The sequence below is a fragment of the Rhinolophus hipposideros genome, assembly GCF_964194185.1.
Source record: "Rhinolophus hipposideros genome assembly, chromosome: 5".
Classification (NCBI taxonomy): domain Eukaryota; kingdom Metazoa; phylum Chordata; class Mammalia; order Chiroptera; family Rhinolophidae; genus Rhinolophus; species Rhinolophus hipposideros.
Window position 1 is genome coordinate 28,483,275 of NC_138051.1, and position 17,404 is coordinate 28,500,678.

The 17,404-nt window shown below is 54.1% G+C and overlaps 2 protein-coding genes across 4 annotated transcripts in view; one reads left to right on the forward strand and one right to left on the reverse strand.

Moving 5' to 3' along the window:
* MYH6 (myosin heavy chain 6) overlaps nucleotides 1–11,831 on the forward strand; it is a 49,643-nt gene extending 37,812 nt beyond the window's left edge. For both annotated transcript variants that reach the window (XM_081048040.1, XM_081048041.1), the window contains exons 23-39: nucleotides 131–307; nucleotides 594–739; nucleotides 966–1,056; nucleotides 3,137–3,526; nucleotides 3,924–4,050; nucleotides 4,142–4,260; nucleotides 4,607–4,803; nucleotides 5,341–5,524; nucleotides 5,716–5,881; nucleotides 5,980–6,104; nucleotides 7,027–7,335; nucleotides 7,541–7,744; nucleotides 8,609–8,734; nucleotides 8,940–9,215; nucleotides 10,407–10,502; nucleotides 11,226–11,360; nucleotides 11,736–11,831. In XM_081048040.1, coding sequence (XP_080904166.1) covers nucleotides 131–307; nucleotides 594–739; nucleotides 966–1,056; nucleotides 3,137–3,526; nucleotides 3,924–4,050; nucleotides 4,142–4,260; nucleotides 4,607–4,803; nucleotides 5,341–5,524; nucleotides 5,716–5,881; nucleotides 5,980–6,104; nucleotides 7,027–7,335; nucleotides 7,541–7,744; nucleotides 8,609–8,734; nucleotides 8,940–9,215; nucleotides 10,407–10,502; nucleotides 11,226–11,360; nucleotides 11,736–11,759 — 2,892 coding nt within the window. In that variant the 3' untranslated portion in view covers nucleotides 11,760–11,831. The remainder of the gene's footprint in view (nucleotides 1–130; nucleotides 308–593; nucleotides 740–965; nucleotides 1,057–3,136; nucleotides 3,527–3,923; nucleotides 4,051–4,141; nucleotides 4,261–4,606; nucleotides 4,804–5,340; nucleotides 5,525–5,715; nucleotides 5,882–5,979; nucleotides 6,105–7,026; nucleotides 7,336–7,540; nucleotides 7,745–8,608; nucleotides 8,735–8,939; nucleotides 9,216–10,406; nucleotides 10,503–11,225; nucleotides 11,361–11,735) is intronic.
* A 2,203-nt stretch (nucleotides 11,832–14,034) lies between these two features.
* CMTM5 (CKLF like MARVEL transmembrane domain containing 5) lies at nucleotides 14,035–16,688 on the reverse strand. Of its 2 annotated transcripts, none has more exons than XM_081048043.1 (5): nucleotides 16,350–16,688; nucleotides 15,278–15,430; nucleotides 14,635–14,727; nucleotides 14,364–14,448; nucleotides 14,035–14,265 (listed from the first exon to the last, which is right to left on the reverse strand). In XM_081048043.1, the coding sequence occupies exons 1-5, from the start codon at nucleotides 16,473–16,475 to the stop codon at nucleotides 14,252–14,254; spliced, it is 471 nt and encodes a 156-aa protein (XP_080904169.1). In that variant the 5' UTR covers nucleotides 16,476–16,688; the 3' UTR covers nucleotides 14,035–14,251. The 2 variants fall into 2 exon arrangements, with proteins under 2 accessions (XP_080904169.1, XP_080904170.1); XM_081048044.1 differs by having other exon boundaries at nucleotides 14,364–14,461.
* Nucleotides 16,689–17,404: the final 716 nt, after the last annotated feature.

Sequence of the window (17,404 nt, forward strand, 5' to 3'; positions counted from 1 at the left end):
TCTGGCTCCAGCCCAGGTCTCCTTGGGATTCCCAGAGTGTGGTCCTGGTCCTTCGTAATGGAGGTCTCTATAGATGACTCCAGGATGGTTACCTTTGACCTTAATGGTGGTCGGGGTTCTTGGTCGGCAGGTGAAGAACCTGACAGAGGAGATGGCTGGGCTGGATGAGATCATCGCCAAGCTGACCAAGGAGAAAAAAGCTCTGCAAGAGGCCCACCAGCAGGCCCTGGATGACCTTCAGGCTGAGGAGGACAAGGTCAACACACTGACCAAGTCTAAGGTCAAGCTGGAGCAGCAGGTGGACGATGTGAGTAGTAAGAACCATGCTCCATCTCTCTCGGGTCAGGATTTTGCAGGTGACACCAATGGCCCAGGGGTTCCTGATCCCAAGAAGTAACTTCTATGATCCCTGAGTCCTCTTTGCTCTCTGTAGTTCCTCCCTAGCCTCAGTCTCTAAATCCTTTGTGCCTACAGGGATTTCCCTGCTGGTTTGACTTCCAATCAACTGGACTTTGAGTTTAGGAGGGAGCAGACAAGCAGACACGGTGGATCTCAGGTTTTCTGTGCCCTGTTTGTTTTCTTCTCTCCACCAGCTGGAGGGGTCCCTGGAGCAGGAGAAGAAAGTTCGAATGGACCTGGAGCGAGCAAAGCGGAAGCTGGAGGGTGACCTGAAACTGACCCAGGAGAGCATCATGGACCTGGAGAATGACAAGTTGCAGCTGGAAGAAAAGCTCAAGAAGTAGGAGCCTACAGTGGCCAGGATGGGCTAATGGAGGGGTCTGGCCAAAGGGTTAGAGCACCTCTACTGGCCAGGGTCGTTCTGGGCACAGTGAGACTTCAATCAGAATCCTCCCTCCTACATCCTCTGGGCCAGTGGGGAGGGGACTGGTCCTGGCATGCCGAGGCAAGGAAGAGAATGGGCACAGAGCAAGGAAGACCACCTGTCACCCCCTCTTCTCCTCCAGGAAGGAGTTTGACATTAGTCAGCAGAACAGTAAGATTGAGGATGAGCAGGCACTGGCCCTTCAGCTGCAGAAGAAACTGAAGGAAAACCAGGTGAAGTTCTTCCCGGTGTAGCCAAAGGGGTGCTCAATGGCCCTGAGGTGGCTGAGAGTTCTAGACAGTATCTAGAACTCCAGCCACCCCAAAGATCCCACCAGTCTTGATTTACAGGTACTTAGGAGCACCGCCCTTCCCCCATTAGTGCAATAATGTTTTATTGCAGGAAGGCTATTGGGTGGGGGTGGGGACGGGATACAGGAGGGAATCATACCTACAAAAAGGACTTATCTTTCTGAGCTATGCTCTGTCTCATGGGTTTTCTGCTCTAGGACAAATGCTACGGTTCAATTCTTCTCTAGCTCTCCCTTTAGTTCTTCTACCCCTGCATGGGTGTGTGAAGAGCCTTCATGGGGCATCTTCCCATGGGCTGCTTTGTTCATACTCTTCCTGGGTACCGACCCCAGCCACTAACCCAGGCTGAATCCCCATAGAGCACCCATGATATGGGGTCAACTCTTACAACCTTGAGCAAGTCAATTCCCCTCCCTAAGCCTCAGAGTCTCTTCTCATCTGTCAAATGGGACTAAATAACCTCTGGCTTACAGAGGGCCAGAGGAGAAAATGTATATGAAAACACTCTGCCTACTAGAAGTCAATCAGCCACTAGCAAGAAGGAGTTCTTTTACTATTCCAATGGCCTTCTCATCCCTCTGCAATAGGAGATTAAATTAATAGCCACAGTCTCCCTTAGCTTTAAAAATGCACCCAGAATTTTAATGTGCTTTTAGTCCTGTGTTTGTCAGGAGAGCCCTGGAAACAAGGAAGGCAGGTACTGTCATCCTTGTTTTATTGCTGCAAAAGCTACATGGCCAGGTCTGGACATAGTGACCCCAAAGGAAACCGGCACTCAGCTACAGGGTGCTGAGAGGGCCTTATCCTCTCATTTTCTGGTCAGATGGCAGCTAGTGTACAGAGCTTATCTCCCCTCAGCATTCAGGGCCCATGGCCCAGGCTGCAAGTGACACATGAACACAATTCCACTCCTCTGGGGGCTGCTCAAGAGCTGGTCTGCCATCGTGATAATTTGTCCTCCCATCTTTTTGGATGCTTGTTCTGGGTGGTAGCCAGAAAATCAGGATGTCCTCAGGTTCTTTTACCATGAGTCTGGGCAACTTCTTTGACTCTTGGACCCAAAACAATAGTACTGTTGTCTTCATCAGTTCTTGGCAACAGGCTGTGACCCCTCCTTCTTCCTGCCCAAGCTCCTGCACATGGTCCTAGCTTTTCCATTCTGGTTGCAGAAGCATGGTGGTCCTCTCTCTCTCTTGCTCCCAGGACCCACCCACGCATGTTCCATTAACACTCTCCATAACCACACAGGAAGGGATCCCACTGATCTTCCTGGCTGCTCAGGCAACAGATCAAAATGGTGGATGGGATTTTCTCCCAATTTAGTCAAGGACAACGCTAAGGCCAGAGGCAGAGGAAGGCACACTGCTAACAGTCAACTGGTTTAGAATGGAATGATAAAGCTGGAGCCCAGCCTTGGGCATAAATAAAACCCAGGGGAGTGAGGAATATGGTTGACTGGACTATGTGGTCAACTCAGATTACAAAAATGTTTTATTGTTGTGAGGTATATTGTTGCAAATATTTGTAAAATACAAGCACCTGGCTTCCTGCCTTAGGGTTAGCAGAGCAGAGCCTAGTGTGTGCATCTGTGGAATCTTTGAGATTCAGGATCTCACAGGATCTTAAGATCCACTTCCAAATACAGATTCTCAGGATTCAGGGCTGTATATTCTCAGACTGGGTCTCAGATGCCCCTGAAAAGTATCTTGAAGCTTTGGTTTCAACCAAATTCCTACTGACGGCCTGTGCATAATAGGATCTTTAGCAGCACCCTGGCGTCTGCCATCTAGATGCCAGTAGCAACTTCACTCCCCCTGTCATAACAATCAAAAATGTCTCCGGACATTGCTGACTGACCCCTGGGGCACAAAATCTCCCCTGATTGAGAACCACTGCTCTATAGGACCTAAGTGCTTGGGCTAGGAGTCTTCTAGAGCCCCGGGAGGGGTCTCCCATGGAGGGTGCCAGGCGCTGGGTCTGAGCCCTTTGTGTCCGGGTTCAGGCTCGCATTGAGGAGCTAGAGGAGGAGCTGGAGGCCGAGCGCACCGCCCGCGCCAAGGTGGAGAAGCTGCGCTCAGACCTGTCCCGGGAGCTGGAGGAGATCAGTGAGCGGCTGGAAGAGGCCGGCGGGGCCACGTCTGTGCAGATTGAGATGAACAAGAAGCGGGAGGCCGAGTTCCAGAAGATGAGGCGGGACCTGGAGGAGGCCACCCTGCAGCACGAGGCCACGGCCGCGGCCCTGCGCAAGAAGCATGCTGACAGTGTGGCTGAGCTGGGCGAGCAGATCGACAACCTGCAGCGTGTGAAGCAGAAGCTGGAGAAGGAGAAGAGCGAGTTCAAGCTGGAGCTGGATGACGTCACCTCCAACATGGAGCAGATCATCAAGGCCAAGGTGGTCCTGTGCTCAGCCTCTCCTCACCCTCTTCTCCCGTACAGCTTGCACCTTCCTTCCACTTTTGCTATCTGCTATCTTTCTTATCATTCTCGCTCTCTCCATCACCCTTTTCTCTCTGCCTCTCTCTCTCTCTCTCTCTTTCTCTCTCTCTCTCTCTCTCTCTCGCCCTTCCCTCACCCTCTATCCACGTCTCCATCTCCTCACCACTCTTCCTTTTTAATTCATGCACCCTCTTCAGATTGCACCCCTCCAACACAGCCCCATCTCACCATCCTGCACTCTGTGCTCTCCCCACCTTGGCCTTCCCTTCCTTCTTCTAGTCCACCCAGCCTCTTCCCCTGACAACTCCAGCCCCTCCCACATTCACTCTTCCCATGTTCCTTACTCCCTGAAGGCAAACCTGGAGAAGGTGTCCAGGACGCTGGAGGACCAGGCCAACGAGTACCGTACAAAGCTGGAAGAGGCCCAACGCTCCCTTAATGACTTCACCACCCAGCGAGCGAAGCTACAGACTGAGAACGGTGGGTACCCCTAACCAGCCATACCCCTGGCCCAGGATAAGGCATCATTTGCCCTCTTCGATGGCCCACAAACCTACATTCCCACTTCCAGGCGAACTATCCAGGCAACTGGAAGAAAAGGAGGCCCTGATCTCCCAGCTGACCCGAGGGAAGCTCTCCTACACCCAGCAAATGGAGGACCTTAAGAGGCAGCTGGAGGAAGAGATTAAGGTGAGGTTTGATGGCAGCCCTGGGGCAATTAATATCAACACCAGAACTGGTGCCTGAAGAGTGGAATGAGGTCTCTGTAATGGAAAGACCTCCAGTCTAGTTTCTTCTATTCTTCACCTAAGTCATACCCAACGTCATCAAATGCCTCTTCTCTTACTTGTAAGGGGGTGGGGTGGGCAAACTGGAAAGCTACTTCAGGACATTGAGATTCCACACCAGCCCTCACCCTGAATGAGGCTGAGGCTTAGTTGAAGTTCATAGATAAAAAAGGTCTGGAGAATGGGGGGAGGGCTTTCCTCCCACCTTCTTAGGAGGTGAGCTCAACTCCAGGTGCCCACGTCCCCAGGCGAAGAACGCCCTGGCCCACGCACTACAGTCGGCCAGGCATGATTGTGACCTGCTGCGGGAGCAGTATGAGGAGGAGACAGAGGCCAAGGCTGAGCTGCAGCGGGTCCTGTCCAAGGCCAACTCAGAGGTGGCCCAGTGGAGGACCAAGTACGAGACGGACGCCATCCAGCGGACTGAGGAGCTCGAGGAGGCCAAGTGAGTCCTGGGCGGTCCCTCACCCTGAATCTAAGAGGTGAGGGCGACCGAGGATGTGGGGTAAGGCACGTAGAGTGGGAAGGAGATTTGAGGTGGGAGAGACAGGAGGCTGGGGGAAATGTGGTGGGCAGCAGAAGTGCTCGAAAGGGAGCCTGTATCCTGCACTCTGAGTGAACCTCACCTGGCCCTGACTTACTTCCTGTGACGGGCGAGCTTTTGGCCCGGGTTATACCTGACGCTCACGTATAAGACGAGCAAAAAGCTTGTTGGTCAAAGGAGCTACCATCGATCAGCCTGGCATGGGGATAGGTGTGGGCTGCCACCAAAATGCCACTGCATGTGAAGAGACTATTCTAGGCACCCGTAGCCTTGGTGCCCGTAAGGCTGGGGGCCCGGAGCCTAAAGGGGCTGCTCATCTTCCCAAGGAGCAATGGGGACAGGGTGGTTCCTCCTCAAGTGGCAGTCCAGAGGAGGGGGTGGTCCCAAGGACCTGCTGTTCTTGGATAGAGTCATACACACACCCAACCAACCTGGCAGGAAGAAGCTGGCCCAGCGGCTACAGGAGGCTGAGGAGGCCGTGGAGGCCGTCAATGCCAAGTGCTCATCGCTAGAGAAGACCAAGCACAGGCTGCAGAACGAGATTGAGGACCTCATGGTGGACGTGGAGCGCTCCAATGCAGCCGCTGCGGCTCTGGACAAGAAGCAGAGGAACTTCGACAAGGTGGCCCCTGGTGGGGGACACAGCCAGGGGGCAGAGCAGGGGGACTGGCATCAGTGTGGGGCCAGGGACACCGTCCTTGGAGGCGGGGAGGGGGCTGAGCCCAGGGGAAGGGCCTGGACAGCCCTGGAGGTGGGGGTGGGGCTGCGGCTGCGGCTGCGGCTGCGCAGTGAGCCCTAACCCTGTTCCCACAGATCCTGGCCGAGTGGAAGCAGAAGTATGAGGAGTCGCAGTCAGAGCTGGAGTCCTCGCAGAAGGAGGCGCGCTCCCTCAGCACCGAGCTCTTCAAGCTCAAGAACGCCTATGAGGAGTCCCTGGAGCATCTGGAGACCTTCAAGCGGGAGAACAAGAACCTTCAGGGTGCGCGGGGGCCTGAGGCCGGGAGGGGTGGGGGCACAGTGGGCCACTTTGGGGCGGGAGAATACAGGGTTCAAGCTTTCTGGCGCTCTGACCCCCAGAGGAAATCTCCGACTTGACTGAGCAGCTGGGAGAAGGAGGAAAGAATGTGCATGAGCTGGAGAAAGTCCGAAAGCAGCTGGAGGTGGAGAAGCTGGAGCTACAGTCAGCCCTGGAGGAGGCCGAAGTGAGGGCCTGGCTTGCCTGCACCCCTGCCTTGGACTCTTCCATGATCCTCCCAACCCTACTGTCTCTGACTCCCCAAGTCTGGCTCTCCTGGGGGTGACCCTGACTCCAAAAGAAAGCTATTAGCTCCTTATTCTTAGTCGTCTACCCACTAGCTATGACTACCTCCAAAGTCAAAGTATGCACAAAGGAAATATCACACTCTGATCATAGGCCATACGGTTTGGTTTCCCACCGGGTTTATAAAGTTGAAGCCTAGTCATCATAATAACACCTCAGACAGTGGGTGGCAGCATGAGCTGCAGAGTCAAACAGACTTGAGTTAGAAGGTTGGCTTCAGGACCTCCAGTGTTGTTGGGCACGTTCCTTAACTTCTCTGTACCTCAGTTTTCTCACCTGTAAAATGAAATTAATCGTATATACCTCGTAACATTTATGCATGATTTTTATGAAGATTAAATGAGGTAACACACTTAAGCATTTAATATATATTAGCTATTGTTACTGTTCATTTTTAAGAACCTAGGGATAGCCCTGAGTTTTTGAGCTACTAACTTTTTTCACTAAAGGGCTCGGGGCCTGGGAAACAAAGGTAAAGGTTTGAATTTGAGGTTATAAAAATTTTTTCTTTTTCTATGATATTTTAGATAAGCCAGGATCATATAGTGTTGGTGCTGGGGGGTCTTGGCAATCGTGAGGTCCAAACACCTTGTCAGAAGAAGCCCAGGGCATCCTGCACCTCCTTTCTCAGAGTACCCAGGTGGCCTGGGAGGCAGGTCCCACCGCCCTGTCTCTTCCCAGCTCTTCCTCTCTGGGCCATAGTCCTGGCTGATACCCAAATCCTCTCATCCTCCCTCCCTACCCGATGCCATACCCTCACTCTCTGCCTCAGACCCTCTCTCCCTGCCCTCTGCCCCCACTAGGCCTCCCTGGAGCACGAGGAGGGCAAGATCCTCCGGGCCCAGCTGGAGTTCAACCAGATCAAGGCAGAGATTGAGCGGAAGCTGGCTGAGAAGGACGAGGAGATGGAGCAGGCCAAGCGCAACCATCTGCGGGTGGTGGACTCGCTGCAGACCTCCCTGGACGCAGAGACGCGCAGCCGCAACGAGGCCCTGAGGGTGAAGAAGAAGATGGAGGGTGACCTCAACGAGATGGAGATCCAGCTCAGCCATGCCAACCGTATGGCCGCTGAGGCCCAGAAGCAAGTCAAGAGCCTCCAGAGCTTGCTCAAGGTACATGGAGCCTCTTGGATACAGGAAGGCAGCTCCCCAGACAGGGGACGTGGCCAAGTTGGCCGATGGTGTCCCATCACAGCTCCAGATCCCTCCTGCCCCGGGGCCGTTGCAGCGACAGCCCGTGGGCTCCTCCTGAGCCACTGTGGTGGGCTTCCCGCCGGCATCCTCTTCCGTCCCTCATGCCCATCCTCCTGACGCACAGGACACCCAGATCCAGCTGGACGACGCGGTGCGGGCCAACGATGATCTGAAGGAGAACATCGCCATCGTGGAGCGGCGCAACAACCTGCTGCAGGCCGAGCTGGAGGAGCTGCGGGCCGTGGTGGAGCAGACGGAGCGGTCTCGGAAGCTGGCCGAGCAGGAGCTGATTGAGACCAGCGAGCGCGTGCAGCTGCTGCACTCCCAGGTGAGGAGGTCAGGGGCTGCCAGGGAGGAACCTACTAAGCGGCACAGCCCAGGACACTATGGATGTTCTGAACCAGAGGCTGTAAGTGAGCATGTCCAACCAGAATCACAAATTATTTCATCTCTTGGGCCAAGTTTCATCTGTTAGTTGTGGCTGCAGAACCACGAGGACTAGAAGAGGGCTGGGCTTAAAAGCTAAGAGTGTCATGATTGATTGGTGATGCCTGCCCAGGGCACAAATCTGGGAGTAGTCGAATGCATGCTGTTATTTGATATAGAAGACACCTTGATCTAGAAGACACCTCCATCCTGTTCTGTAAAGTGGGACTTTGGACTTTAAAGGAGCATACTGCATCTACATGCAGACCAATTCTTGACAGAACATCATTTTTCTGCAATCTTATACCAACTGTTTTCAATTATACTCTTCATTTTATTGTAGTGCTCTGTGGAGCTTTGTTTTATCACCTAGTATGTGTGGGAATGACTTCGCGCACTGGCCTTGTCCTCTCTTCCTTACCCCATTACATTCTTTCTATAACTGTAATTATTTCCAAGGTATTGTCCTGGTAACAAAGTTATTTCCATTTTCCTTGGAATATTTTCATGCTTTTGCATAGACATGTTACTGAAGAGCTCAGGAGTAGAACTGCAGACCCTTTGCTGCCTGAAGTCTTTTTTCAGAGCTGGTAATTTTAGATGTAACATCTAGAACAAATCTATATTCATAGGAAAAGGGAAAGAGGTGAAAACAAGGAATATACTAACGGCAAGACATGTGTTTTTACAATGACCAGTTTTAATTCTCTCTGGATAAAGATGTTGAATCAGTATCCATTCAATAGTTTTCTCTGCCCATATCTAGAACACCAGCCTCATCAACCAGAAGAAGAAGATGGAGTCGGATCTGACCCAGCTGCAGTCAGAAGTGGAGGAGGCAGTGCAAGAGTGCAGGAATGCTGAGGAGAAGGCCAAGAAGGCCATCACCGATGTGAGTGACCCCTCACCTCCTCACCTCCCCCAAGGACATAACAAGGGCTCCGGGTCCAGGCCAGGCCTTTGTGCTATAACAACTTGACTCTGCAGTTCCATGGGTTTGAGGGCCTCAGGGAGCAAGCACCAGAAAAAAAAGAGGTGATCCTTGAGGAGTGAGAGGACTGGGCCCCAATTCTTTTTCACCTCTCTCCTCTCCGCAGGCCGCCATGATGGCGGAGGAGCTGAAGAAGGAGCAGGACACCAGCGCCCACCTGGAGCGCATGAAGAAGAACATGGAGCAGACCATTAAGGACCTGCAGCACCGGCTGGACGAGGCTGAGCAGATCGCCCTCAAGGGTGGCAAGAAGCAGCTGCAGAAGCTGGAGGCCCGGGTGCGGGAGCTGGAGAATGAGCTGGAGGCCGAGCAGAAGCGCAACGTGGAGTCTGTCAAGGGCATGAGGAAGAGTGAGCGTCGCATCAAGGAGCTCACCTACCAGGTGTGGGCCCTGCGGCTGCTCTGGGGCTGGGCCACCAGGAGTGGATGTGGAAGCACTTTCCTAGCCACACCTCCTGGCCTCTCAAGCAGAGCCACTGTCCAGGAATTCCACCTGGCCCTCCTGGCACCTACTCTTTGAGAAGCTGTCTTCAAATTACTTTTCTTTCACATTCTCCAGAGTCAGTTTAGATTAAGTCCATGAATTTTTCTAGCAAATAGAGGAAAATCTACTTCTGCTTCCTGAAAGCTCTTTTAACCAGCATTTCCCCAGGTTTTTATAAAACCTGAAGGTCTACCATGAAGGCTTCAATATAGTGCAAGGAATCTTTCCACTTTCTACTGGCCTGAGTGGGAGGGACATTGTGTGGCACTTTAGGGATAAAAGTTGGAGATGGGATAAGGCTCAGATCTTCCATGGAGCTTCTGGGACAACAGATAGAAGGCCTTAGAGAAAGAAGATCCCAGAATGTTCTAAGACCTCTGAGCTATCTGCATAGCTCAGAGCTTTTGCCCTCGACCTGGTATTTTCACAGTGTGCCTAGGAATGAAAGACAGAGAAAGGTGTATTAGTCTATTCGACAACTAGATATGAGGCACAGAATGACATACAGATGTAAAACTGCAGGTATATTGTAGACATAAGTGGACATGTCTGCCTAACACATACAAGGATGTAGCGATAGGAAGGCTCGAGTGACATTGGAGTCAGCGATCTTTATGTCCAAAATCTGGCCCAGTACATTATATTAGAATATTGGGTTATGATAGATTGGAATAATCCGGACTATGATAATACACCTTTCTTTCTGCATTCCTCATTATTCCTTTCTGATCACTCTAGAACCACTGGCCATGAGCATCTATGGTAGAACTGATAGGTTAGAGCTGAAACAGCCCCAATGTCACCACATTGTCAGATGAAGAAATTGTTTTGTTCTGAGCCCCTGCCCCCACTTCCAGCGGTAAGGGCACAGCCCTCACTGCTTTTTGGATCCTGAACTGAGGACCTTGCCTTGGCCATTTGACCTACAAGTAGCATCAAAAATGGACTCTCCCCACTACCTCTTTGACCTAGCCCATTGGAGGGAGGGGCAACTAAAGCATGGGGAGAAGAGTGGAATGGTGAGGGAGGGAAAGATGACTGCATTTGTTCCTCCCTCAAAACTGGCGTATCTTGCCCATCCACCCCCAGACGGAGGAGGACAAGAAGAACCTGCTGCGGCTGCAGGACCTGGTAGACAAACTGCAGCTGAAGGTCAAGGCCTACAAGCGCCAGGCTGAGGAAGCAGTGAGTTCATGGTTTTCTCCACTCTTTTAACACACTTCCCATGTGTGAGAACCGATGAATGTCCACCCCAGCATGGGGCCTGGACAAAGGGTTTGCTATTCACTTTAACTCTCAAACATTTGTTACGTGTCCTGTGTGCTCAGAGTTGTGTCAGGCATTCTGATTTAACAAAAGCAATGCTTATTTGACCCAGGACCTGCCCACAAGCTGCTTATAATCCATATACCAGTAAGCCCAAGAGAAGGCAGTGTAGCTTCTAATGCAGGGCGGAGGCCAGATAGTGCCGGAGGCTGGAAGTGGCAGTGGAATTGAGCATGGAAGGGGCCCTGACCCGGCATAGCACAGTGAGGAAGACATCTGGGTGGGCAGAAAAGTGTGCGTGTGAGGTGTTGAGCATGCCTGTGCAGCAAACCCCCAGTCAGGGAGCATCTACCAGAGTCACAGTTGCACAGGTGCAGTAAGGCTGGATTTGACCAGGGACGGACCAGGCAGCATGGGATTCCTCTTGGGCCAGGGGTGGCCATGAAGGGTTCTGAGTGCTGGACAACTTTGAGGAGGGTGCCAAGCCAGGAGCAGGATGCCCTTGGCAAGATTGTGGCAGAAACATGGATGAGGGGTGAGAGCACTGAACCCAGCTCAGGGACAGGCAGTCCCCCAGAGTAGGAGGCTGAGCAGCCCGGGCTCCCTCTCACCTCATTCTCTCACCCCTCTGACCCCCCGCAGGAGGAGCAGGCCAACACCAACCTGTCCAAGTTCCGCAAGGTGCAGCATGAGTTAGATGAGGCAGAGGAGCGGGCGGACATCGCTGAGTCACAGGTCAACAAGCTGCGGGCCAAGAGCCGCGACATTGGCACCAAGGTAGGTCCCTCCCCTGGACCTGGCTAGTCGCCCCCACAGCAGTGCACCCTCCCACATCAGTGATCCCTGAGTAGGCACTCCTCACCCTATGTTAGGATAGTTCTAAGGTTCCCATAGCACCTATACCTGAGAACCCCCCTCCTGCTCAGAGCACCTCTACAGATTGGAACCTCTACAGACTGGAACCTCTACAGAAAGTCCAGTTATATGCCCCTAAACCACAAGAACCCCTAAATGGGACCCCAAGATCCCTGAGGTCCAAACCCCTCTCTCTAAGGGAATCTCCCTTAGGCACCTGGAAACCTTAGAGATTCCTCCCCATACTTTTCCTCCCTCTGGCCAACTGCCCCCTCGCACCTTTTATTCTTCTCTCAGCAAAAAATGCACGACGAGGAGTGATGCTGCCTTCGGGACCTTGCTCTTGCTAACCTATAATAAATATGAGTGCCAGACTCTGCCTGAGCCCCTGTCCTTTCTATCTGAAGTTCCTGGGAGGAGGGCGGCCACATCCTGTCTGAGCTGTGGGAGCCAAGGTTTCCCATATCTATAGAGGAGGAAACTGAGGCCATGAGAAGTGAAGTGTCCTCCCCGAGGTGGCAGAGCCCTGAGTCCCAGTTCTGCTCGGTCAACCAGACAAGGGACAAGAGGGAATAATTTAAAAAAAGGGAGAAAACAAGAGTGAGCCAATTTTAGACACTAGGAGACAGAATTTTAGTGCTGAAGCTGAAGCCATCTTCCACCTACCCCACCTCTGAGGCTACGGGGGTTAAAAGTGTCCTGGGATACCCGTTTTCTCCAAAATGAATTTCCCACTGATGCCAGGAGAGACGCAGAGTTGGCTGGGGATGGAGAAGCAGATAAAGAGGTTGGGACAGGTCACATTGTGGTCAGAAGCCCCTTAGAAGTAACTCACAGGGAGTCTCTCTCCCCATCATCCCCAGGGACAGTCAGCTGGGGCCCAGGGCAGACCCCAGCCTCTATGGGTCAGGGCCTCACCATGAGGGCAGCCTGAGGCTAGGGTCAGCAGATGCTAAGTTCAAACTGATACTCGGTGTAGACCAAACCTGGGTACTGCTTGTCTCATTTTGACCTCCCACAGAGACACAGACGCAGATGAGCATGGGTACACAGGCATGTACACACTGTAGATAGCACTTCTGCTCTCTCTGAACTCCCACCAGGGATAATTTGACCCAGGTCACATAGCTGCTCAGGGGACAGGGCTGTTCCTGACCCCTTTCTGCTCCTAGCAAATCTGCTCCTTGCCGGGCTTTATGGCCAGGCTTTCCTGACCACCTTCTCATCACCTCACATTGGCACCCCATCTCCTGGACTCTCCTGGCTAAGCCCCTGCTATGCCTCCTCTGTGGCCTTTACACCCCCCCCCACCTTTGCCCCACCAAGATGGGTCACCAGTCTTGAGAATGGGCTGTGCATAAAGCCCTGAGAACTATGAGCAGAGACCAGAGAAACACAAAAATGTTGGTTCCAGCTCTGGTGAGGAGCTGGGACATGAAGCTCAAGAACAGGAAGCAGGAAGCAGGAGAAATCAGACCAAGAGAGATTCGTGGCTATCATCAAGGGAGCAGAACACCTCTACCAGAGTACCAGGGTTCAGGCAGGGCTCGGGGTCTGGGGCCTGCAACTGGAAGTAGCACCCCAGAAAGAGGAGGTATTTCAGGACTGGAGCAAACAAGCATGAGAGAGAAGGGATAGCAAGTCAGCTTGGATAAGCTGGGCTCTGTAGGGCTGGTCAGGGCAGCCTGTCATGGGCCAGACAAGGCTAATTCTGGGCTGTGGCAGTACCTGCTCCAAATTCCCCGAGCTGAGCTCTCCCAGAGCATTCATTGTGGGGAATCATGACTGTCCTTCACTAGCCTGTGAGACCTCAAGGAGCGGCCCACCTACCACCTCTGAATCCCTGGGGCCCAGCCCAGGGTCTGAACACAACAGGAGATGCTCAGGAAATGTTTAGTGAGGGCTGGCAAGCTGGAAAGGTAGACCTCCTGGTGGAGGGAGCTCGAAGTGAGGCTGGGCCTTTTTTTCTGAGCTATGAGGGGGCTCTGCACAGTACGTAGAACACCGAGGTGTTAGGAACACTGGGTTCTAGTTTCAGCTCTGTCACAAATAAGAATGTCACTTCTTCTAACTGGGCCTGTTTTCTCTTATGTGGAATGAGTGCATTGGACCAGCTGATATTTAAGGGCTCTCCCAGTGCCTGCCTTTTGGGAACCTTTGCCCTCATCTGATGCCACAGGTTGACCTTTCCCCTGCTGCCTGCAAGCCACGTCCTCGCCACACCACAAGGGGGAGCGCTACACAAGCCCCAGGCAAGCACCTCACCGCAAACCCACTAACGAAGCTGTGTGCGTAGGAGTGGCGGGTGGGTACCTGCTCACATCTGCAGGCTGAGCCTTCTCAGACACAGAACTTCAGGTGCCTAGCCATCAGGCACACCACAAAGTAGCCTTGCACCCAGAGAGCTGTGGCATGGAAGTTTTGAGTTGAAGGATGTCTAGTCCCCACTTCCTCATTGCTCAGACCTGGTCTCAGAGAAGGGACCATGACCTACCTGCTCAAGGAAACATTTCTGTGAATACTCCTTGGATTCTTCATTTCTGGGAAGAAAAAGACTGACCAGTAGGATTCGAATCTTTTAATTTGAGAACAGCCAGCTTCCTCCCACCCCTCCTTCCTCCAAAATATCCCTCCCCCGCTCAGCTTCGTCAAGAGCCAGATCTCAGAGCACCAAGCCCACAGACACGTCTCCATGATTTCTCAGGACAGGCTCCATCTCTGTAGACCAGGGTGGGAGACGGTGCGCTGGGGGACTAGTGAATCCAAGAGAGATGTGTCTCCACTGTCCCCTTTGTCTGGCTGTAGCCCTGGGGTCACTGCTGGTCCCCTACGAAGATGGAGCCAGGCAAGGAAGGGCAAGTCAGGCTGGGGCAGCTGGGGCGGCCGCCGGAAGAGTGTCTCCCCTCCCAGAGCACAGGCACTCACCCTGGGTAGCCCTGGGCACTATCTCAGTCCGGTAGATCTTGAAGGCATCGTAGGCAAAGACAGAAACCAAGATGATGCCAAAAACCTGTGGAGCAGGACTGGGGATGGCACCACAAAGGCCATCGGTGTTGGGGAAGGGGAGATAGGTGTACAGGCAAGGGGTTAGCCAGAGCTCCACACACTGACTTGGGCTTGGGCGGAGGCACAGGAAGTGGGTGGCCACCAGCCAGAGGATCTTGGGAGCTGGAAAGCTCTAGGGGTCTGGACTCACAAAAGCAGCAATGGCAGCTCCATCTCGGGAGGTCACGGCCGCAATGGAGACCACCAGGAAGATGATGATGGCGCTGACACAGCGAAGGAAGTCCTGGGGGTCAGGGTGTAGGGTCAAAGGGAAGTCAGAGGGCAGGGGCATCCCCCTAAAGTGTTCCAGGCTAGTCGGTACTTGGCCCTCCGGCCCTGAATCCCTACATGGAGATACCCCTGGACACTATTATATAAATCACTTAGAAAGAAAGAGGGAAGGAGGGAGCTCATGCTCTGTCCAGGGGAGGGATGCAGGGGAATGCAGAACGACCAGGACAGGAGGCCAGGGGCCTGGGGGTAGGGTTGACCCAGTCTCAGCAGCTGAGGCCGAGGGCCACTGCTGCGCCTGAGGCTGGGGCTGGCGCGAGGCCTTGGGTGAGGGGCAGAACAGGTCTAAAGGATGTGCGCCCCTGTTGTTGTGACCTAGCAGCTGTGAATCAGTGTGGGTCAAAGCAGTTTTTGAGTGCAGGGCACAGCTTGGGGCAAAGCCCAGCTGGGCAGACCCCAACTGACCCAGGGAAAAAGAGAGAGGCTGGGAGAGGAAAGGAATACTCTGAGTTCAGAGGAGAAGAAAGGGACCAGAAAGGGGTGGGGGCGGCAGGGTCCCTCACCAGACAGGGCCAATTCAGCCGATCGAAGCGCTGGTAGTACTGGGTGGCATAGAGGAAGAGGAAGGCGAGAGTAATGAAGAACTCGAGCAGCGCCGCAGCCATGTAGGCGGAGATGGAGGCCGTGAAGCAGATGAATATGGTGAAGGCCAGGGCCTGCAGGACCGAGCATGTGGGCTCACCAGGAAGGGGACACCGGCAGGGCCTGGCCCTGGCCTTCCCCGCCTGGGGAGCTCCCCAGGATCGGCCCCCACCACAGATCTTCGGAAATCTCCCCATTCCTGTTGGCAGCAGTCACATTCCAGGGCGTCTGCCCATGGAGGGCAGTTTCAGCCTCCCACCTCTGCCAGCCCAGGAAGGTTTGAGTCTTTTAATTTGGGGATGACCAGCTGCCCCCTGCCCCAGCATCCCAGCAGCCCGAGCAGTTTGGTGACCTGCTGTGGCACAGAGCACAGAGTGAATGCAGCCTCTGCAGCAGCCTGCACCCCAGGAGGCACCCCATACCCCACCATCCTTTCCCCCCTCCAGGATGCCGCTCATCTAACAAAGCCCAGAGCCTGCAGCTCCATGGCAAAAGACAAGGTTTAGAAGACAGATGTCCCGTAGTGGATTCTGGGGGTCCTTTCAGCTATAACACTGGAAGGTAGCATATGTGCAGAAGACTTGCCTTGCTAAGTGACTAGGGGAAGAGCCTTTCCTGAGAACAGACAACACATACAGCGGGGCTGCAGGAAGTCTGCCCTTTTTGATAGTTAGACTTCTTGGACATGCCAAGAAGTGGTCATCGTAGAGCTCGGGAAGGAAGACAGGCCGGAGTCACTCTTGTCCCATCCCTGTGCCTTGCACTCCCTCAATGCCACAGAAAGCTATCCTGTCTAACTTCAGTCCTTCCTGCCGCCACTGAAACCTGCTGTAACTGCCTCCAGATGCAGAGGCAGCAGGAAGGCAGGGAGATGAGGGAGGGGCAGCTGGGGGTAGCAGGGCTGTCCAGAAAGCCTGGGAAGGGGGGCGGGGGCGGGGCAGGGGGCCAGGGCTAGGAGACATGGAGGTGCCAGGTTGGGGTGGCTGCTGTTACCAGCTCAGTTTCCAGCAGGATGCCCTTGAGGGAGGAGAGGAAGGTCTTGTCCACAGCGAAGCCCTGGAGCCCTGCAGCTGCCCCCTCTTCAGGGGGCCGGTCCCGGCGATCCAGAGCACTGAGCATCTCCGCGGGACTCACTGGGTACAACCCCTCACTGCCACCAGCCCAGGAAGGGAAACAGGAAGACCAAAATGTGGCAGGTTGGGGAAGCAGATCGGAGAAAGAAGGTACTGCACGAAACCCGAAAGTGAAGCGGTCAGGCCTGCTGTGGGGTCCTAGGAGAAGGCGGCCACCAGGGGAGGCCTGCCCAGCTGCCTGGAGTAGCCCTGCTGGTGCCTGCACCGGCCCCCAGGAGGCACATGGGGAGGGGAGGGGCGGGGAGGGGCCGGGGAGGAGTGGCCAAACTTCCCCTTACTTGGAGAAGGGAGGAGGGGGTAAGGAGGAGGTCCATGGAGACCCGGAGGAGACTGGAGGGGAGCCAAGAAACGGGCTGGAGTAGGAGCCCCCAAAAACCTAAGCCTGGAGACGTTTGTGCCCCTTCCTCTAACCTTAACCCTCTTCCTTGGCCCATCCTTTCTCCTTTTTCCTTTTAGGGAGGGTGGGAGCTGGAGCCGGCAGGGCAGCTCCCCCAGGATCCAGCTGGAGCAGCCAAGACAGAGGACAAAGGCAGATTGTTGGGGGGACAAGGGGGCGCTGTGTGCCTTCTGCAGTGCCTCAATGGGCCTCTGTCTCTCCAGCACACCAGAAGGGTGGCCTGACCCCCACCCTGGTGTTCAGGGCTGGGCCAGGGCGCCAGAGAAGGGGAAGGCTAAGAGGCCACAGCGGAAGCTCTGGAAGGCAGAGGGAGAGGGCTGCCTGTGGGGCAGAGAAGGGACCAGGCTGGGGACCATAGGGGTGTTCAGGCACCAGGACGCCAAAGACAAATTAGGCCACTGTAGAATACAGATAATTTATTTGGATCAGTTTCTCCATGCTCAATGACAGCCTCTTCCTCAGAGTGACCCATGTCAGAAGACTCGGAACTACACCAGGATGTGTGCAAAGTACATGCT

What these genes read in the sequence shown, in the direction of transcription:
- CMTM5 (XM_081048043.1), bottom strand. Translation starts at nt 16,475, where the DNA reads ATGCTCAGTGCTCTGGATCGCCGGGACCGGCCCCCTGAAGAGGGGGCA. An exon ending in TCCTGCTGGAAACTGAGCTG is followed by an intron (nt 15,431 to 16,349) that starts GTAACAGCAGCC and finishes TCGGTCCTGCAG; the next exon opens with GCCCTGGCCTTCACCATATT. An exon ending in GGCTGAATTGGCCCTGTCTG is followed by an intron (nt 14,728 to 15,277) that starts GTGAGGGACCCT and finishes CCTGACCCCCAG; the next exon opens with GACTTCCTTCGCTGTGTCAG.